Source organism: Astatotilapia calliptera, chromosome 23, assembly GCF_900246225.1.
Source record: "Astatotilapia calliptera chromosome 23, fAstCal1.2, whole genome shotgun sequence".
Lineage (NCBI taxonomy): Eukaryota > Metazoa > Chordata > Actinopteri > Cichliformes > Cichlidae > Astatotilapia > Astatotilapia calliptera.
In genome coordinates, this window is record NC_039323.1 from 26,579,939 (window position 1) to 26,602,992 (window position 23,054).

Sequence of the window (23,054 nt, forward strand, 5' to 3'; positions counted from 1 at the left end):
AATGTAGTGGAGTGTTTTGTTTAAGCGACCACCCTTACTTGTACATTATAATTCATAGCTTGCAGTGAAAAAACAGAAATGCTACACATGAGAGTTTTTGTAACTAAACAATAAAGTCTTTATGATTCAAAAATCTTGTTTATACAATGCTCAGCATAACATATTTCCCCAGTAGGCCTTTGGGCCTGTAGGTTAGACCTTTATTTGGCCACAGAAAAGTCTGTTTGATTACTTCGTATGCTGCTAGCTTAATATACAAGAACCTTACTATAATGCATGAAATAAAACTTGTTCTACACAATCAGGAGTTGATCATGCCGAAAGTTCTTATCTATATCAGATATTTGGATGTCATCAGGTTGCCTAGCAACGGGATAAAATGCTTTTATCATTTAGGTAAATACAGCACTTTTCTTACACCTTAACTTCTTGACAAAAAATGTCTCATTTATGTCCAAAACAGTTGAATTATACAAGAGATTATGATGTTTTTATGTTGCATAGCAGCCACCTGGAAACAGGCTAATATTACCTTATTTTTAGCATATGAACAGGACCTAGCACCTCTATATTTTCCTAAATGTTATTAAATGTATCTCTCAATATTGGCTATTTCTGGATAAATTGGTATTGGCAATTGTTATGTTATGGTCAATGAATGAAAATTTTAAAAGTGAAGATGATGTAGGAGAAACACTGTTCAATCCTGAGTTGAGTGTTGACGTTGCAACCAGAGGGCAATCTGCAACTCTTCTGTTCATAATAACCTGCTGATCCAGGCTGAGTGGAGATGACTAATCCACAACTTGCTGTGACAATTAAAAAGATTATTTTTTAAACTGCGTAAAATCTGTTTGTGTTTTCATGTACCTGCAGAATAAAGGTATTTTTCAACATATCTGATTTTTATAACAACAATTTATTGGTCCTAAGGTCAAGTTACAGTAATTAATGACTTAAAACACTGGGGGCAGGTGCTGGTCCCATTCCTTATGTTTGCCACATCTTATTTACAGTCACGGAGGATGAGAGCTAAAAGCTTATAATGCAAATCTAAACTGAGTGACCCGTAGAATGGGAAACCAGCAAATTAAATTGACTCGAATTAAAACAAATGAAAGGCAGATGGAAGTTCAGGATTGCCGCATCACCTTTAGTGTGGATATTTCATGATATGGGAGTCTCTGAATCCAGCTATCCTTAAATAGCGTCTCAGTCTAGACCACTTGATGTGCCGGTACCCCAGAGATCGGTCCAGAACAGTCTTTTACTGTAATTAATGCATCCTGCAGATGTTGCTTTATGTGCTTGGGAGAGTTTCAGTCTAGACAGGCTGGCTGCTCAGACGGAGAGGCCCGGCTTTGATCCTTGATTAAAAACTGCGAGCTGTACATTCATCATGCTCTTGTTTCAGGCTCTCTCAAGGGTCCTCGCCTGCTTTACACTTAACACAACCTCCTTCATCCTCTTCCTCCTCCACCACCTCTTCGGCCGCCTCTTGCCAAGATTCCTCACTGTCGTGAAGGTCGCTCTAACTTCTTATCACCACAAAACCACCAAAGGGTAACGGTGACCCGGGGACTCGGTTGGCCCTGGTTGAACGCTGCTCAGTTGTAATAATGCGAGCTTGTCATTCTGCCTTTATTGCTGCTGTCACTTTGCATCTTGTAAAACTCAAAAGCCATTTAGGCTGCGCGGAGCTGCAGAAGCAGGACCATGACGTCTAAGTCGACCTAGTAACAGTCGTTTTTGTTTTAATTGGATCTAATGGTCTTTCGTTATTTGTGTCTGGTTTTAGGTGGTTGTTTGTGAAAGCAGCACACGTCACCGCTTAAAGAATTAATTCTTACACATCTGGATTTTTATACCTCAGATGTGTTTGAGAGAGGTTTCTGGCACTAATGTGCATGATTGGATGATGATTTATATAAAAGGTGAATTAAAACCAATAATAACAGGTGGTTAGTTTGTGATAATACTTATTACTCTGACCTAAACTTATTGCTCTTGTTTTGAAGTTTGTGTCCAAGTGGCAGGCGGGTCATATGTTGGCCTTGACACTTGACACACTAGCATTAACAATTTCTAGCCTATAGTCTGTGTCACTTTCTCTTGTATTTTGATTAGAGTGAAGATTTAATATTGGGTGGGCCCCTGGGATTTTCTTCTAGGATGGTCTGTACAGCACAGACAGTCATAATTCAGTCATATACCTGTATAACCATGCATGTGACAAATAAAGAATCTTGAATCTTCTAATCAGGTATTTCCATGAAAATACTCCCAAAGCCCCCAGCAGCACAGACACAGTGAAGAGGTCCAGTTCAATTACTCAGATTAGCAGGGCTGATGCCGAGCAGCTCCAGCTGTCAATCACAGGAGCCACACCCCTAAACTAAAGTAGAGGCATAAAGGTGGGGAAACTGCCCATAGCGGAGGCTACAAATGTGTCTATTTCTGCTGTACAGTTAGCCATTTCCACATAGGAGACTATGGATTGACTCAACTTTGGAGCCTCGAGTGGCCACTAGAGGAACTGCAGTATTTCACACTTGCTGTGGTTTCATTTCCGAATCTCTGAGGGGTTTTTTTTGCGTACAGCTCCATGTAACTGTTGTTTCTGAAACACTATTACGCCACGCGTACAACAGACAGCAGCGCCTTGCCTTTCTCGCTCCCTCCCTCCTCATTCGTACAGTGACTTGATGTGGGCGAGCAAGCTTTAAAAACGAGACAGGCGACAGCGCCACTCTGTAGAAAACGGGCAGTGGCAACTGAAGTGTCGCGCAGCCACTCTGCTCCATGTCTGCAGAGTGTGGCAGTACAAAGTGTCACATGTTCGTTATCGTTGCGCGAGCGCGTGCACACACACACACACACACACACACACACACACACCATTTAATCTTGTCCATTAGACTCTCCATCCATAGACCTCCTGATCAACTTGTGTTTTTCTGTATTATTATTATTATGTTCATCAGTTGTGTGAAATTGTGTTTTAAAGTATATTTTGGCAGTAGAAAACGACCTGTGTGCGCGAGAGAGACAAAGAAAGAGAGGACAGATGATCGCTCTCTAAATCTACACCTGTGACACAACAGACATGAAGGGTAAGGAGTGAGGAGAAGCAGGGGGACAGAGTTCAAGACTGGTTGCTAAATACTGCTGCTTTTTCCCCCACCTCAGCTACAAGGCCTTTCAGCTCTTGTAGCCGATTGAAGAGGGATTTGTTCAGTCTTGAAACTCACTTTTTCCCCTCCCCCTGACAGGAAAGCTTTTTTTTTTTCTTTTTCCTCAGCAGGGCTCTGCTTATCACTGACTCATCATGATTGGTATTGTAAACAAAACCATAAACCGCTGCAGATACATTATGGCTATTCTCTGCATCGCTTACTGCACCTGTAATATAATCTCAATCAGAAAATACACGAGTGTTGGGGGGGTTTTATTTTGGCCACGCTGCCTTGTGACCGCTGTGTCGTTAGTTTGCTTGAAATAGCGTCGAGTCAGGGAGGTCGTTGGTCAGTGGTGGGGGGTCGGTGGATGCGTGGGGAAGCGGGGGGGTCAGTGACTCCAAACGTTTATTGGTGTGTCTTGTACAAATGCGAAGCTGGCGAGTGCAAACAGTGAACATAGCTAAGTGGCAGACATGTCTTGGAGGGCCATGTGAGGTGACTCAGAGCAAGGCGGTGCGGTAGTTATACGCACTAGCACCAGCCATTGCCTGTGATCCAGCGTGGGCTAACCGTGCCTAGTTCCCCTGCACGGCCTTTATCAGAGCCGTACCCAAGCCGCCACAGCCCAGTTTGAAATGTGAGAGCCTTTTAATCACAACTGCAATCATCACACGAGCACAGAAGCATCTTCCGTGTGTCTACATTGAGTCATTTTGACCTTCTGATGAGTTTACTTACTGAAAAGGATTCTCTCAAAGCTTCTGCTTTAAGCTCTTTTCTACTAATGATGAGATAGAAGACAAGTTGAGGATAAGAAATAATACTAAAGAAGTCCTTTTCAAATCCTGTGCCTTTGTTATGTTGAGTTTCTTTTTAAAATGCAAATGTTTTCAGGGCAAAAACCAAAAAAAAAAAAAACCTGGTTGGGAAAAAAAACAACTTTTTAACAGCATAATCTATTTGATTTTATTTCAGACTACAAAAATGTATCGTATTTTATTGGATTAAGATGTATAAAAGTTTAAAAGGGCACAGGGTCACAGTTGGGCTGGAGCTTATCCCAGTTATCACAGGGTTAGACAACCAGACAAACATTCACATCACATAGATCACTAATTAACCTAACATCCATGTTCTTGGACTGTGGGAGGAAGATGGGGTAGCTGGAGGAGATGTATAGAAAGACCTCAACTAGCTGACGGATTCAACCCCACGACCTTCTTGCTGTGAGCCAACAGCAGTAACAACCGTGTGCCCAAAAGGCGGCCATGATGGCTCTCATTGAGGAGTATATCAAGCGGGGCGGCCACTTAACAGTGAGTCCTATGGAGAAAATGGAAAGAGAGGACAGTTTATATTCTTATTTATTAAAATAAAAAAAATCTTTAAGAATTAAGAGTTTGAGTTATTGTAAGTGACCTCTGCAGTACATTTGCGGCCCATACTTCCTGCTCCCTGCTCTGTATGTTACACAGAGGCCAGTTTAGCCAGTACTTTGTTTTCGACTGACATTTATTTATCACAATTACATCTTCTTAGTGTTGGCAGCACAGTTTTAGGTATTTAACCGTTCAGAGCCGGACTGTATCAGTGATTTTAATGTCATTTATTACAGGGTGTGGCCAGCTCTTTTCCATATAGCAGTGTCCACACAAAAGGTCGGAAGCCAGTATGCTAATGCTACATCTTTGGGTTTTTTATGATGCATTCTGGGCCTTTTTGCCTTTTTACCTTTCTTATAAAGTATAGCACAGAGTATATACAAATTGGAGAGAGAGTGAAGGTGAATGAATCCGTGAACTTAAGGACTGCAGCCACCTGTAAACACCACAAGCCAAATTCACGGTATAGCTGTTCTTATCTGTGTACTTATTTGTTTGTTTGCAAAAAAAAGCAAGCATGCTACTAACTTTAGCCGAGTCATTTAGACAGCTGTTAGCACATGATTCTCCTTATGCTGCTGAGAATATAGCCCAGAAGAAGCGGATAGTATAGCTTTTATTTTGGAAAGAGCCATTTCTCTGTAATAAACTCTCTTTTCCAAAGATGAGTGATTCCTCAATCAGATACAGGGCTTGCAATATCGCTAGCCCGACGTCCCGGAGCTAGCGATTTTTTTCAGTCGGGCTACCAAAATCTATCTCTGCCCTGCCCGTCGGGCTATTGTAGGAAAAATATATGTCAATGCTTTTGCATTCTTTCAGAAATGTAGCTGGGTAATTATGTCAGTGGCATCGGTGAGCCACTGTCAATATGTGACATATTGAAGTCGCGTTTGAATTTGCGCTTGTTTTTTTGCTTTCACTTTGCAATCGTGCGAACTGTGTATAGAGAGCGACAGTACTGATCTGTGAGTGATGATAATTTGCGCACCAATTCCTCTGACATCGTCTTATTAATCGTTAGCTTACTATGCAAACATGACAAGTGAAATCTCCCGCAGCTTAAACATGTGAGAGGTTGATCGCGCAGAGAATCGCTGAGCTTATGTGAGTGAGCGTGTAAAAGCATTTCAGTTCTGCTGAGCCAAATAAGACAGGTCAGGGTGAAGAAGTGACAGCCAAAGAAAAGCTTACCACAAAACGGAGAAGTTATGACAAATCAGACTATAAGGCAAAAAGAAAGTGCAGCTTTATGGTTTCATGGACAAAATAATTTCTGTGGCTGCAATATGATGAGCTAAATAACCAGGGCTGCACATAAGTGGTCCGCAGGTGTGCATTCGCTGTCAAAATAAAAAACACGCACAAGGGTTAGGGTTAAATTTAAAAACTGTACTTTTGAGTTAAAATATATATTTATAATTTTAATAAATGACAAATTAAAAATGCTTGAACATTTTTTTGTATCGAAAAAATATCGAACCGTGACACCAAAGTATCCAACCGAACCGAACCGTGAATTTTGTGTATCGTTGCACCCCTAATATATATATATATATATATATATATATATATATATATATATATATATATATATATATATATATATATATATCTCTTCTGCCTCCTGCCTCTCCCCCCTCCTCTAGTCTTTGCTCGTTGATTGCTTGTTTTATAGAAATGAATTGAAACGCCCGTGCTTGCAGGCTTGCCGATATTGCAGCATCACTGCAAACTCAATAAGCAGTTCAGCTTTAAGCCCAAGTGCCACTTAACATACCCTTCAAATAAATCCAAACATTTCAAGCACACAGAGGGTGGGGGATCGGAGGGGAGCAGCAGGCTGGTGGGGTGAGGTGGGGACTTTGGCAGATCCTTCTGCAGAGAGATAACAAGGCACTTTTAAATTGCTCGTCCTGTAAAGAATGTACGGCACGCAGAGGCCGACCGCACGAGACACTGGGGCTGCCGCGCTGGTATTCGCTCCTACAGCCTGCCACCACTCAAGGCTAAGGAGACCCAGGTGCTCCCCTGACCTGTCCGACGGCGGACTCCATCAGCGCTAATTGAGGCGGAGACTGCCGGGCTCGGGCATACCAGCGAGGATTAAAGGGATTGGATTCAGTTGCTGAGTGCGGTGGTTTTTAATGCCCTCCCCTCCTCCCCAACCGTGGAAAGAGTGCGGTCTTTGTGACCGGCTCGCCCGAGCCAACGCAACCACCCCTGCCGTGTCATGACACCATCTGATTGAGCATTAACACAGGTCTCCAGTGAGATCTCTGTAAAATTACTGTCTACTGTAAAATAAATAAGTAAAAGAGCGGTTTTATGCACAGACCAGACATTCACCTCCCTATTTATTCAACCGCTGCCCTCCTGCTGCTGCTGGAAATTAAATGAATGCAATTATATAACTTTCCTTCCCAGCTTCTCTAATTTGACATAATGTCACATGCTAAGAACAAAGCTCGTCATCTTTCCTGTCATTTCTGCGATTGTCACCTATTTGAGGTTAAAAATCAGCACAGAAAATCTGATGAAGCAGCTCCATTAGCGGTGGCTCCATCACACTTTGTACAGTGTTTGTTTTATTTATTTATAAAATAAAATAAAACAAAATCTGCTGCCAGGGCTCTGAAATTGTGCATAATATCCATACTGTGAGGTGGTAACCTCACCGTGGGACGATGGTCTCCCATGCCGCCCCTGCTGCCTAATGCCTGTGATAGTGGAGCGGCTATAAATGGTGGAAAAAATCTTTATCCGAGCTGCCCCGGAGGCAGGCGGTGGGATGCATTTCTAACTGGCAGTGCCCACGTTTTTGGAGTCAGGGAGAAAGATGGGATGGTGGATATGGAGAAGTAGCACTACGTTTAGTTTGTTCAGGTACTTGTTTGTTTTTGTTTTTTTTGTTTTGCTCAGCAGATAGGGTTCAACAACCTTTACTATCAAATCAAAAGAGCCATGAACTACTTGTTAAGTACAGCTGAGCCTACAAGGATTATGAAGAGGTGCAAATAATTTAAGTCTTCACTACATGCGACTACTCTGCAGTGGGCTGTTTATGATTATTAGGGACTTTGCATTTCCATTACTGTAATTTTAAGTTGTTTTAGTTACATTTTTGAAATGATATAATGATGATATAATAAAAATAATAACATTTGTTCAGGCAGAAAAAAGGAGGAAAGCACAACATTTGGTCAAACTAACTGAGACTCTGTCAAACTCAGACTTGATAGTTTCACTTTTAACTGCTACAGTTGCTTTGCATGATTCAAAGTTAAAAAATGATCCTTCTTTATCTCTGTGCAACTCCTGAGTATAGCTCCTGCAACCCCTTGAAAGCAGTCTTTCCTCTTATTGGCTGCTCGTCGTGAAAAGGTTTGAAAGGCAAGCAGGCGGGGCTTCATGGTCCCCCTCTCTGACCTCAGAGATCCGAGGGTAGAAAAAAAACTGTCTGAAACTGAGCTTGTTATTGTTGTTCTGTCCTCCATAGCCACTTATAGTGGTGCTTAACTGAGTTAGCACAGGTTTTATTTTTGTTTCATTTTGACTTTTAAAAAAAAAAAAAAAAATTCAGTTTAGTTTTTATTAGTTTCAGTGTTACTTTTACTCTTTTTGATTATTATCTTAGTTTGGGTTAACTACAATGACCTTGGCACTTGAAAAAGTTGAAATTAGGAAACAATGCAATGAGTTTAAATTTTTTCTCAGTGAGTTGTGATGTTTTTTTTAAGGCTGTTGCAGTATCTCTCTCTCTTTAATCTGAGCTCCTGTACTGATTACGTCACCTAAATGATGCCACCAACACAGACACGATGGTACGCTCGTGCCTTCAAGTCCAGTCTCGTTCCAAAAACTGAGATATGGCGTTGTAACAGGAGATTGGAAAATAAAGGTCTTTTAATATAAAGTAGGTCGAATAGTCTGTGAAAAGTTCCCACTAGAGTCACCTGGATTTTTTTAAACAATAACCTTAGTATATTTAATGAAATCATGCAAAATTTTACCTTCAAATAATGACTAGAGGTCCTGGAAGTACATGGGGCTGGTGAGTAGAAATTTTGTGCGTGTGCATTTTTGAGCCATCATAAATTCATTAGTACAGAGGGTTCTTTCAGGGCTGGTACACACTTTTAAAAACACATTCAAGCTGTTTAACAACTGCAACTGAATCAGTTTTACACCCTCTCCATGTGCCACAATCTGACAGCAAATCGTCTCAGCATCATAGCTTTACACTCACTCATTTTCCATGTGGACTTTTTTGTTTTTCCTCTATTAACGTAGTCATAACAGATACCTATTTGATAAAGTACCATCAGAGGAAGAGCTGCAGTTCCAAACAAGACCTGACGGCTTATAAAACCTTTTCTGCCTGAACCCAACGCGACCCCGAAGTCATGTCAATTCTGTTTATTTCTCTGTGTGCATGTCTAAACTGGACTGGCACTCGTTGTGCTCCCTGCTTATTTCACTGCTCTGCTGCACAACTTTGGAACTGCCTCTGCTCCACGTGCATGGCTTTTCGCGGCAGAGTGTTCAACACCGCTCACGATTAGAAGTTTTTCTCCGACATGTAAAAGCTGCATTTAGTCATGTCTTGAGTCAGTTATCTTGGGAGGGAGAGGAGTGTCAGGTTGCATCAGGAGCAAAAAAAGAGCATTGCCGGGAAGCCAAGAGGCCAGCTCTGCAGACGGCGTTTTGACCTGTGGTCTCAGCCCAAACGTCTTTATTCAAAGCCCATCGCTCATGCTGAGTTTCTTTTTTCTTTTCTTTTTTTTTACATTGCGGGTCGGGCTGATTCCCACACAAACCAGCGCCCCAAACGCCCATACATCACCTCCAATCTATTTCATCTGGGCCGCGGACGCAGATGATAAGTTGATCCTTAGAACAAATTCCATCATAACGAACAATCCTCGCTGCTGGCAGGCACACAAAAAAAGCCTTGATGAATGAGTTGTTTACCTACTTCAGTGCACGCAGTGCTGAGCGCAGGCCCGGCCCGCCAAAATGCCACTTCATTATGAGGCTGCAGAGCAAGAGTGCAGCACAGCCTTCCCCTGTGACCAGGGCCTCGCACACAGGAAATTGGATATTAGTTCCTGTATTCCTCAACAACAGTCGTCAGGCAGAAAATGCTTGGATGGGCTGTTCTCGAGTCTGAAATGTCACCTTTAAACGCCGTTATTGTCCACTGATGACAAGCTCAGGTCCCGGGTTTCTTTGTTTTTTTTTTTTTTTTGTTGTTGTTGTTTTGCCATATTTCTGCCCTCCACGACCCAGAGATTACTTGTCCTCCGCCATGATATAGGTTGAATCATTGTGGTGTTAACACAACTGGCAACGGCAAGGAGCCAAATATACATTTATTTTTATGAAGCAGTGGCATGTTTTCCAAACTGTGAGGCTGAAATGTGGCCCGTTTGGCAGATGTTGTTGTTGTTGTTGTTGTTTTTCCCCTTGCCTTTTTTCTTTAAACTGTAAGTGTTGCTCTTCAAACTCAGAGGGACAAAAAGGCCTCCTGCCACGCAAGCTCAAGGACTTTAAATTAATCAAACACTTCATGGGTTTCACCAGCCAGCAGAGAGAACAAAAAACCTCCGGGCGTTGGCTGGCTTCCTGCCAGAGTGGCTCAGTCGAAATTTCTCTAACATTTGGCAGGTGGTTGGTGGTCATTTCCCACCCAGCATGCACCTCGCTGGCCTGGCGACCGATCGCACCAGAACCATCTCGCTTTGCTAATAAAGAGACGTGCTAGTTCTCGTGATCCTATGTATCCCTCTCTGGACATCTGGGGAGCCATTTGAGTAACAACGTGCAGTAAAAGGAGATGAAATACAAGGTTAAAACCTTTTTAACGTGTTTCACAACTGTTCCTGTAAAAAGTTAATGCTCCGGAGGTTATGTTCCGAGCAACAACAGCAGATCATTTAGAAGAATGCAGCCTTCTCATTGATTTCAATGAAAAAGAAAAAAATCAGTCATCCAGCAAAAATGTGGAGTCTGGCTCAACTTCTGCTGCTAAACAATAAGTCGGCATCCAGCAAAAATAGTTGATTGTTGATAAATCAGAAACTCGAAGGACTGAATTCCTGGAAAATGCAGACTGTTCAGTTGTGCTTGTCGTCTGGCCTGGGACATCTGTAATCTCTCTGGCAGAAAAGTTACAGTTACAGTCTCATAAAGTATATCCCAATGCATCTGTAGATTCTGTCAAACAATTAAATAAAGTTGCATATCGTGGGGACCATAAGGTTGTCTGATTAGGAACTAAACCCTGTAGATGGGTTTTGACCGAAGCCTAGCTAAACAGTCAAAGTCATACAGGCGTAGAGACTGGTCAGCAACAAACTGCGTGTTCTGAGGAATTTTCTTTTTTATTTTCCAACTGTTTGGCCAGTGCTTGCGGGAAGTACAACTGTCGATATGTGGAATTGGTTGCAAAGGTGGTATACTGAAGAGTTGTTGGGACCTTTCATTCACATAATAGGCAACCAATGACATAAACAATGGCGCACCCAAAATCTTCTTGCTGTTGCTTTGGTCACTAGGACCCTGCAACCTCCAGCAACCACTCATCAACCACTTGAGGAACATACATTTTTCTCTAATAAGAGGAGATTGCCAGGGGATCAGTGACCAGTGGCTTTTTGAAGTAAAGAAACTGTGAGTTATGCTTGTAAAATAAGATCAAATTAGAGTGTAATTACTGCTCAGCCGTACATGACGGTATCTCAATTTCTCACATTTGCATTGCTTCAGGCACAAAAGTGCATTTTATTGGATTCATTTAAATTCAGAACTAGATTGACTGAGTCATTAAAACTGGTCCATTTTACCATGTTTAACAGCCACCTGTGGAGCCTTTTCTTATAAATATGATTTACTTACATGTGGTTATACGTTTTCTCATTGCCTTCTGCATCTTCCTGGTGCAACTCTCAAACTCAATGTCTCTCATTTGTGTGCGCCTAAAGTGACCTTTTGGCCTCCTGACAAAAAAAGATTGAATTCTCAATGCGGACTACAGATGATCAGTAATCTCCTCAAGTCGCGGCGTCTCTGCCAAGTTTGGCATCTTTTCCATCCTCTTATTACGCTCTCTCTGTTTGCAGGGTTCTTTGCAGGAATATTTGCATCCTTAGTTTATTTCTCGCCAGTTTTATAGTTCTTTAATAACGGGGAGCTTAATTGCTGTGGGGATGGGATAACATTTTGGAATAACCACTAGCAGGCAGCTGTAGCGAGGGGTGAGGAGAATAGCCCCCAGTGAATTGAGAAGTAGGTCGAGGTGTTTAGACATTTTACTGAAATGTCCGCTGCTAAAGTAGGTCACGGTTAACCTTGATAAATCTCTCGTATGGATGGAAGCGCCCGAGTAAAATCCACTGTGGTCATTTGTGCTCACAAAAAGAGAGGAGAGTGTGAAAGTAGGAAGGAAGTAGCGTTGTTTTTGTTTTCTTCTTTTTTGACGGGGATGACCAATTAAATGTCACAAAAAGTGTTCCAAGGATGAGCTGATGCATGGACTCCATATGAAGTGTAAATGGATGCTTTTCTTTTCCTGTTTAACCCGCGTGAGCTTACCTTCCAGCATAACCTCCCTGACAACCATTACTATCAATTAGCCAGGCGTGTTGATTAAGGCTAAATAGCACACCGCTGCTTTTAGCTGCTTAATTTTCCCTCCTCCGTTCATTACTTTGCTGTTACTCTTTTTTTTTTTCCTGTGTTTTGGTTCATTTATCTCGACACCCTGACACTTTCATTTACTTCGTAATGAATTAAATATACGTTACCAGCGTCATCGCAAAGAAAGCAGCCTTGCATTAAGAGCGTCTGTAGGCCGACCGACCTCATCACGGGTAAACAAAGTGAGCCCGTGCCGCTTGTGTTTGACATTTCCACACGTGAGATATCTTTGAGGACAGCATCTCTTTATTGCCAGCATGTGTGTTTGTGGGTGGAAGCCCTGTTATTGTATGTCCTTGCACAACCGCTCGGTGACATTATCCACTTTAGTCAACTCTGAGCTGCAACTTAGTCAGAAGATTGATTTCTCTGCTTTATATCCTTCACATCCGCCATGCTACCCGGCAGCTCTCTTGGCCACCTTTGGCGCACAGCGCTATAGACAGCCGGCCTGTACTGTCACCTCATTTCAGAGGAGTGATTGATTTGAGCTCTTAACGGCTGTATTTACAACTCGGCGCTGTATTTGCAGTTCACATAGCTCGCAGCTCTTTGAGGCAAACTGTAATACCTGAATGAAGCTGTTGACGTGTTTCATGGGAGCTAACATCTCAAGAAATAATTCATTTAAATCAGATCCGCCATGACCCCTCAGAATCAGATGAGTTCCCTTTTTGTTTTTAGACTAATTACTGTAGTATATTTAATGAAGTCATGCAAATTTTGCCTCTATACTAAGAATATTTTCTGGGTTACAGGCCTTTTGAAGTACATACAGTTGAGTTGAAATTCGGTCCCTGTTAAATTTGAGCATTTTGAGCCCTCGTAACTTCATAGACATACAAATCAACTTTAAACTCATTCCAAGTTTGAGCAGCAGTATCATAGGTTTAGTACTTTCTGCGCGAGTTTAATTTTGGTGATGTGTAAAAACAGAAGCACCCATTGGCACGACGGATGTGTGATCTGATCATTCACTCGAGAAAACCAAAAGTACATTTTTGGTTAAACTAAAAAAAGTCACCATGTGGGATAGGTGGCTGCTCAAAATAAGCTGTACCATCTGAAAGGTCTCCATGTTTTCTTTTTGTTTTTATGTTGTTGTTTTTTACTTACATTGACACCAGGCGCATCATCTGGCTGGAAACAAAAGAAAAAAGAAACACTGTAAGAAATCATGAGGTGAGGTGCTGATGTAGGTGCAGCACCCTAGTTTCAATACATACGTTTATAACATCTCTACATCATCATTGATATGTTTTTTTTAAACCCTAACCCTTTTATTTGCTTTTGTTTAAGAAAAACTGTCAGCAATAAGTTGCGTAAAAATACCAGATATAGCAAAAATATTACAAATGAAAACTCATATGTGCAAATTGATATTTAATTTCTTTTCTTTATTTAAATTTGTCAAAGGTTAACTAAAACCTCAAAATTACAAAAATAAATAAATTCTGGCAATCATTTCGTGGTTCAGGCTTCACTGTGGCAAATTTCACCCCATTGTCCTTGGAAACTTGGAAAAGTTTCACACTATGAAGGGAAAAGCTGGCATGACTACATGTAACAAATCTTGAGTGTCCGTTTTTAAAAAATAAATTAAATAACAAAATCAAAAATAATGCTTTAAAATATATGAACAAAGTGTAATATTGATCGTAATTAAATCACTCAGATGCTGCCAGTAAACTTTCAATAAAGCCCTGTCCACATATAAGGCTATTTAAAATTACATTCAGAGCTCAGTTGCTTGGGTTACACGAAGACCCTAACATATTGTCCATCCCTATCAGTCAGCAGTATCCTTGGATCTCATTGGTATCCATTTAAGTAGCTCACCTCAAAAATGAGAGAAGTTGAACTCGGGATTCGCCCTTGTTGTGTCACTTGAAGACGCACAATATTGCCGTTTTTCTACCAATGCATTGTTGGCACAGTTCCAGTGTTATCCCCACTGGTTTAAGAACCACTTGCTTCATGGTGTTCCCAGTGGACACCTTATAGATGAAAGTGCTCCAGTGCTGATCCCAAGCACAGGAGCTTCCATAGCGAGTAAAAGTGTTCTATGACCACTTTTACCTTAGTTTTTGTGTTTATCCACTTGAAAAGTCCCCACTAACATGCTGTCGCTGATGGAAAACAACAAGTTTTTGTTCCAGCACGTCAACACAAATAGACTGCTGACACTTTGGCTTCAGATACCGAACCGAGCGTAGCGTAGCATAGCAGATGTTACACCCTTATTATTCACTCTAAGCCCTTAAGGTTCGATATTCAGATTGACAGTGTAAAGAATGAATGGAAAGCACAAACTTGTGAGCCATTTTTTTTTTTTTACTCTCTTCTGGGCTTTATTTATCCAACTGGAGTGCACAAGTATGCAGCAATGTTTGCTCTGTGCTGAACGCTTGTTTTATTAAGACTTCCTTGTAATGAAGTTGCTTATCAGGCTGCCTGCACTCAGTGGAAACCATCCCATGCTTGATAGAAACTGCATTTTCCAAGCACCGCGACGTGACGTCCACGGGGGATCAGCGCTAGCACAGCTAATGCAGTCGCACCAGAAGTGGCTAATGAGCTAACCTTCCGCTTTACCTCGGCGTACCTCTCCATCATTAGCGCCTTCAGCTCCCACGAGAGGCCAGTGAGGCGAGTGGTGCATTCATCCCCATCTAGGAAGCAGAGAAATAATAGAAAGCAGGCGCCATACAGTGAACACTTAAACTGCTAAAGGGCTGATTGGAGTGGATAAGTGTAGCAAAACACCACCAGGGATTTTGCCATTTGTATTTAGATGCATGCGTAACATCATAGGTTATTCAAGGATAGGATCTTTCAGGGAAAGCATCAACTCGCCTTCCTTATCTGTCACTGCCTTTAGGGAATCTGCGGTTGGAAAATTTGGTCTTCCCACCTTTATTTATTTATTTTTTTGGTTGGTTTTTGGTTCATCATTCTTCGCCGGTCAAAGAAAACAAATTTCCTTTCCTTTTTTTTTTTTTTTTTTTAAATTTTCCCCTCAACCTCCAGATGTGGCTTGGAACCCAACTGCAACCAAACAACAACCTAAAGGCATGATGGGATGTCTGAAGGGAGTGTTGCTTTTGCTGTGTTTTATGCAAATGTATAATGGCTGTGACAGGAAAACCAGGCTTTTCAACAACTCTTTGTCACGTATAATCCCCACTGCAGATGTGAATGTTTTGCTGAAGGGTGTCTTGGCAGGAGTTTGTGTTTTCAGGGGGAAGAAAAAAAAAAGTTGTTAATTTGGCCGGCTCAAGCATCGACGTTTACCAATCTTGTTTACCTTAATTTGGCACGATCGCTGCAGTTGAGTAGGTTTTTTTTTTTTATTATTATCTTGAAAAGGAGTGAAATGCACATAGATACAAACCTAGAAAGTTTTAAATGTGTTTATTTGTGGGAGGAGTAAGAGGGTTGGGAGGGAAAATGAAGACCGCATAAACCACACGTCAGATGAGGTAATCTTCCCCGTGGCGTTATTTCTGCTATAATGCACGTTAGGGCAAATTCCTTTTTTCCCCCCTGTACAGTCACATATCCGTGACTTTATTCCACTGTAGATTTTTTTCCTTTGCATCATTACACATTAGCATACTGCATACTTATTTTTCCTGTGCTTGTGTTATTTTTGTTTGGGGGGGGGGTTAAGGCTGAAAGGCAGTACGCAGTGTACATCTTGGCATTTTCTCTGAAGTTGGCTAGATGTTCCGTTTTCTTGTCAAAGCAACCTTTGAGAACAAACTGAGGTCAGGATAAAGTAAAAGAGCTGCAGCAGTTCGCAGGAAACTAAATTCTGATGTTTGTGTTAATTGCTGTTGGAAGCAGCCACCAGACTCCATTGACAAAAACAGCAATTTTACTCCTAAAGACACATTTACAATAACGAGTGTTTGTTTGGGTAAGCTGGGATGGTTTGGTTTCTTTGAAGTGGTTTTTGTACAGAAACGCCTGTGGTTCATGGGTGAAAGTAAAAAAAAAAAAAAACAATTTTAAGAAATTCAGGTGTGTGCTGTTTTTAGGTCATTTTCTCTGTTTTACTTTTCCACTGGAAGCTGAAACCATTTTATTGCTCTCTGGGCTCCATTAACAAAAGTAGTAATTTTACTATTAAGAACACAGGAGTCGATGGTTTACCGCTGCCTGTTTTCCTTGCACCATGGAATGATTAGAACAGTTTTAAAAGCCTAATTTGAAAGTGAACCCAACGCTAAATGAATACCAGTGGACAGGCAACCATAGGCAAAATAAAAAAGGATATAGTTCTTTGTTATACCAACTGTCTGGTGCTGGAGGAACGGCACTGGACAACAAAGTTGACTTCACATGCACTGTCCCAAGCCTTTTCTCCCAGTTTTGCAGCTTTTGCACCATCACGGCAAGGCCGAAGACATAACTGTACCATCATGTCATCGAATCAGAGACTCACAGATAGATGTTGCAACAATTTGAAAACATTGTTATTGTTGTTACAGTGGTCATCTACCAATTAGCAGACTTGTGTTTAGATTTCCATGTATGCCAAAGTATCCTCAAGCAAGATACTGACCCTCGAGTTGCCTGGGATGCATCTGTCAGAGTGTGAGTGTGTGAATGTTAAAATATATGTTCTTGTATAAATGAGTGTGTGAATGGATGAATAAGGAGTGGAGTGGGGGCCATAAATGAAAACAATAGCCCACTCTACAGAATAAATGCCTTATGTAACACAACATCAAACTAACATCCTCTAAGTCATGGAAACGTATTGATGTATCTTAAAGTCATTTATTGTTGGACTGTGCAGCTGGAGAATTGCTTTATATAATCCAACACCAACTTACACTGTATTGCCAAAAGTATTCACTTATCCATCCACATCAGTAGCTCAATGAATTGCAGCGTGGTACCGTGATAGGATGCCACATGTGAAAAAAGTCCAGTCATGAAATTTCCTCATTACTAGATTTTCCACAGGCCACTATTAGTGGTATAGCAAAGCAACTCAGCCACAAAGTGGTAGGCCATGTAAAATCACAGAGCGGGGTCAGCAGGTGTTCTGGTCGCCAACACTGCAGATCTCCAAATTCATGCGGCCTTCAGATTAGCTTAGAACCGGTGCGTAGAGAGGAATGTGTTTCCATGGCTGAGCAGCTGCAGCCTTACATCACCAAGCACAGCGCAACGCATTGGATGCAGTGGTGTAAAGCATGCTGCCACTGGACTGTAGAGCAGTGGAGACACATTCTCTGGAGTGATCAATCACACTTCTCTGTCCAACATTCCAATGGACGGGTTCAGGTTTGGCGGTTGCCAGGGGAACGGTACTAAACGATATTTGACTGCTTTGTGCAAAGTGTAAAGTTTGTTGGAGGGGGGATTGTGGTGTGGGGTTGTTTTTCAGCAGTTGGGCTCGGCCTCTTAGTTTCAGTGAAAGCAACTCATGCACTAATGCTTCAGCATACCAAGACATTTTAGACAATTTCATGCTCCCAACTTTGTGGGAACAGTTTGAGGATGGCCCCTTCCTGCTCCAACATGACTGCACACCAGTGCACAAAGCAAGGTCCATAAAGACATGGATGAGCGAGTTTGGTGTCGAAGAACTTGACTGGCCTGCACAGAGTCCTGACCTCAACCAGGTAGAACACCTTTGAGATGAATTAGAGTGGAGACTGTGAGCCAGGACTTCTCACCCAACAATGTCTGACCTCACAAATGCGCTTCTGGAAGAACGGTCAAGGATTCTCATAAGCACCCTCCTAAACCTTGTCTTTGAGGAAAGCCTTCCCAAAAGAATTGAATTGTACTGCTATGTAACTCATGGACATGCATTAAAATTGATTGCTGTAAAAGTTGCTGGTAACATTAGCTACCATATAGAAAAGTACAGTTGTTTAGTTTTTTTTGAGAACCAATTATTTCAGCTTTGCTCATTCAGCAGCCCCAACTATCTTTCTCCTCTCACTCCCTCTTTACTTGAGCCATTTCCTTTCAATCACGCAGACAGCACTTCACAGTTGCACCTGTTGCTGTGAAATAGTTTGGGGCTTCATGGGAAATGGATTTGACGAGAGAGAAAATGCTGTCGGTGCTGGTAAGAGGCAGCGTGACCTCGCCTGCCAGTAAAGTAGCCATTCTCCTCTCACTTCCATCTGCAGCTGTTAATGTCGTTGAAAAGAGACCAGCGACGCTTCTGGGGGACCCGGCTGGCATTAACTGGCTTTACTTAAGCAGCCATTTTATTGAAAAATACATGATATTTCTAAAGTTAACCTCCATTACGCAAGCTAAGCTCTAATTTCTGAAAGCTACTGTGACTGCAGACACGGTCAGGACTCTTCTCCTCTGCGACGTGATTTCACTGGCAGAGGAGAGCGGATAATGATCCCATAAATTGGAACATTATTTTCTATTTGTCCGCTTTTTTCTTAAATTACAGTGTGCTTTTGAGACATTAAAAGCAGCAATAAACAAAAGGCAATTAGGTCAAGAGCGCAAATCCTACAAGGGTGGAACAATTTAACAAAAACAAAAAACAGACAATTAAGAGTGAATTAAACGGGTATAAAGAGATAAATAACAAATCCTGTTTGTTTAAAAATGTCCAGCTAACAGCCTCTACTTTAGTGGCTTTTCTCACTCTTCATCCGAAAGGCCACAAATCTCACTAATTGCACATTTAGCAGCAACAAAAAACAGAAGCCATGTATCATTTGTATATCTGCTGAATGTTGACTCCAGAGTTGGATACCAGTGCCTCATTTTAATAGCTTTAATTGACTTATATAAACAGACTGAGGTAGCTCAGAGCCTTTTGACAGCGCACACCATTTCCATGTCTTTGAAATTGTATTTATCTGTTGTATTGTGGTCTGACAAAGATTTTCATCAATATGAATCCTATATATAAAAGCTTACAAGATTACCAATTGGTTGAGGCAACACTGATTGTCTCAAGGTGCTTTACATTTTAAGGTGGAGACCCTCCAATAACACAGAGAAAACCCCAACAATCAGATGACCCCCTTTGAACAAGCACCTGGCAACAGTGGGAATGAAAAACTCATTTTTAACTGGAAGAAACCATCAGCAAAACCAGGCTCAGGGAGGGGCAGCTATCTGCCATGACTGGCTGGGGGTGAGGAGGGGGACAGGACAAAGACACACTGTGGAAGAGAGCTAAAGCTTAATAATGACTAATGATTAAATGCAGAGTGGTGTATAAGCGCACACATACAACCTGATTAATAGACTTGCGAATGTTGTACCATGGAAACCTGGCTTTGTACAATCAGCGTCAAGTACTGTAGTACAAAGCAGCAGTATGGAGGCCTTGACACCCCTAATTTCTTTATATTTTGCTAGGAAAATACGAAATGGGTGCAAGCACATATGCAAAGATACAGGGAAATAGAGCATATAAGGCATATACACCTCTGCAAATATATTTGCAATCAGTGGCTGTCGGGTAACTCTAGCAAAGATTTTTGTTTTTTTGCTACATCTCGACAGCAAATGGCAGCAAGCTGGCTGTGGAAGGTAGAATTCAACAGAAATGCGTAAAACGAAAAGGAAATTTAGCATAAAGGAGCTCAGAAACTCTTTCAGTTTCATTTCATGGCTTAAAAACTGAATGGACAAATTTAGAGGACTAAGAGTCAAAATTTCTTTATTTCACTTTGTAGCAGCACAAACCAAATAATGTGGGAAGTAATCTTTGTTTCCTGTGTGTCTGGGCTGTTTAGCTTGCAGCGCCAGGAAGCAGGCAAACAGCGGCTGACTATCCTCAGACTTGTCAGCAGTCTAAACTGGACTAAATCTCTGACAGGTGATGAGAGGCAGCGGCAGCAATGCTAAACTGACAAGCTGTCATGCAGTTATTTCCCTGGATATCAGTTTGTTGCCTGCAGGCTTCATCCGCAGGAAATCAGAGTCCCTTTTATTTTGGCGGGGAGAGAAGTCGATCGTCCCTGCTCTGCTTTTGTTTGTGGACAGGAACTTTTGTTTTTTTGTTCCTCCAGTAACTGCCATTTTTATTTTTTTAACGCTTTTATTTTTCATTGGTGTATTGATTCAGAGGCATTCTGGGAGTCCACATAGAAAAGTACCAGAGAAGTGAATTTTTATTATTGAGAAATGTTTTATGACTTCACTTCATTTTATATGTGGAGGCTGTAAAGAAATGTCCTTCCACCAGTTATTGATACACAGCTAAATTATCTTCTTTGTCAGTGACAAGGAAGGAGAGCAACTCTTACACCTCGCAGCCACAGCGGTTGTAAATTTCCTCATTCAAAAGTTTCTTTCATGAGTGTTTGAGACTTCACCTGACAACATGTTTGATAGAGTAATTTATCTTCCCCTGCAAGAGTCAACAATGCTCTTCTTCAAATTAAAAGGAAAGAAATTAAAGAATAACCTCTTTGTCCTCTCCAGGCGCCATCCTGGGACGCTCAGAGACGCAGGAGTGCGCCTACTACAACTCCAGCTGGGAGAAGGAGCGGACTAACCGCAGCGGCATCGAACCCTGCTATGGCGAGAAAGACAAGAGGCGGCACTGTTTCGCCACATGGAAAAATGTCTCCGGGACTGTGGAGATTGTCAAGCAGGGATGCTGGTTGGATGATGTCAACTGCTACGACAGGTAAGCAGGAAACATTTACGGGGAGGGTAAAAAAGCATTTTAAAGATATGCTGAACAAATATGTGAGTTTTACTGCTTTGGTGTGGTCAGCTGTGTGTTAAACTGCCATTTATTGTGGCTGGACGTGGCTTTAGTTGAAAGGTTGAACATCAAACAACCAATCAACCTTCAATCATCATCCAACCTGCCAATTATTCTCTCTCCCTATCCACCCACCAACCAATCGACAACACTACCTACCTAACTACCCAACCAGCTAGCCACCCAATCATTGACTCTATCAATCAAACAAATTACCCTCCTACCAGGCAATCGACCAGACCCCCTACCCACCAACCCACTCTGCATACCAACCAATTATTCCAATAGTTACCTGCCCACTGCCACCCTGGCTTCCTACCTATCAACTAACCACCACATGTAATTACCACTACACCTGTTTATCCGCCCACTTACCTTCTTACATTGCTACCTATCTAGCTTTTCAACCATCACACCTGCCTACCCACTGAATCAACCTATCTATGACACTTGTGTATCCACCTGCCTCCCTCCTTTGTTTCCTTATTATTTCCTTATTATTTTAATATTCATTGCACTTCAGCTTCCAGTTTGCCTGCCTAATATCTGTCTAACATGAGAAATTAAAGAGGGGAAAAAAAAGCAAAATTTGGGGGTTGTTTTATCTGATAAAATTGAAGTAGGTCACATGACTTTGGTTTAATATTGAGGGGGAAAAAACAACCATCTAACTTCCCATTTTGGTTTCAGATAACAGTCTGGCTGAAGTAACAGTGCAAAAAGGAAACAAAGAAAATTATTTTTGTTTATTTATTTATATTATAATTCGTCTTTGATTACCACATGCATAACATATTACTGGGAAAGCGGAGTGTGTCTTAGTAGGTACTGTGGACTAAATGACCTGCTATAGTCATAGTATAAGCACACAGCAAGCATCATTGATGGGCATGTAGGGCAAATTTGGATTATTTTGAACTGCGAATCATGCATAGCTACTCTAATAGGGTCCAAGAATAAAAATATGGATGTTAGCAGAATAGTCCCACTTTAAGATTTACATTGTTCAAACAGTGCAGTGGTTTCCTAATAACCTTCCCACGCCTGTCTAAACTTTAAATAAAATACAGGACACTGTATAAAAAACACTGAGTATATACAATAAAGTGGCTTTATAAATAGCAAGCAGAATAGCTCATGAAGTCCAGTTAAAGTAAATAAACTGTAGTTTGATTACATTTCTGTGTATTTACATTTGGGTTTTCGCATCCAGCAGACTCCCTTTAACCTTAAAAACATAAGAAATCTCAGCTGATGATTTTAAGGGAACTTTCTGCTGTCACTAGAAGGTTGCATGGTATAAAATAGTAGTTAAATTCCCATCAGTAAGTAACAGAATACGGGAAATATCAAACTTTAACCAGACATGCGTGCACTCTAAGAGGGTGAGCTTTTAATGGTGGCAGGGGTTGTTGCTGAGAAGCTGCCCATTAATTTCTGCACTGCCTCTGAATCAGGACAAAAGCAGCAGCCTCAACTCTAAATACATTTAAAATCACCTTGAGCATAATTTGTGTCCCTGTGTGAGATTCCACATCCAAATGGCTGCATTTTAATTACCACGCGCGAGGGAGCCTGAACCACAGCGTGAATTATGCGTCCACATCCAGGACGGTAAACAGATGATGATGATAATAAGAGATTATTATAGTTTGTCCCAGAGTAAAGCATCACCCTGGCCGCGGATACCGGTTTGAGCCAGTTCTGTTTTCCTTTTTGATTCCCGAACGATAAAGTTGTTGTCGGATGTGTAGCCCGCACAGTTCGGGGTACCTCTGCTCAGACGGCGCCGCCTCACCTCCCTGGAGAGTCCAGAGCAAATCGAGGGCGGCTGCCACTTCCTTTGGCTTTTATCTGATGGCTGCGTGAGTGTGAGAAGAGAGAGCAAGCGCGATTGTCGGCGTCCATGTTCGCATGTGTAGGAGTTATTTTATAAATGTTTTGTTTCATGTCCTCTGTTGCAGCAGCGAGGGAATGGAAAGCGGTGTTTGTTTGTTGTGTGTGTTTTCTTTTTTTCTTTTTTTTGCGTAACGTCTCCTGGAGTGAGTGCATGTTCAAAATAGC

At 41.6% G+C, this 23,054-nt stretch overlaps 1 protein-coding gene across 2 annotated transcripts in view; it reads left to right on the forward strand.

Moving 5' to 3' along the window:
- The window catches only part of LOC113016711 (activin receptor type-2A), a 74,176-nt gene that overhangs the window by 15,525 nt on the left and 35,597 nt on the right, over nt 1-23,054 (forward strand). For both annotated transcript variants that reach the window (XM_026159765.1, XM_026159766.1), the window contains exon 2: nt 20,702-20,909. In XM_026159765.1, the coding sequence (XP_026015550.1) occupies nt 20,702-20,909 (208 nt within the window). The remainder of the gene's footprint in view (nt 1-20,701; nt 20,910-23,054) is intronic.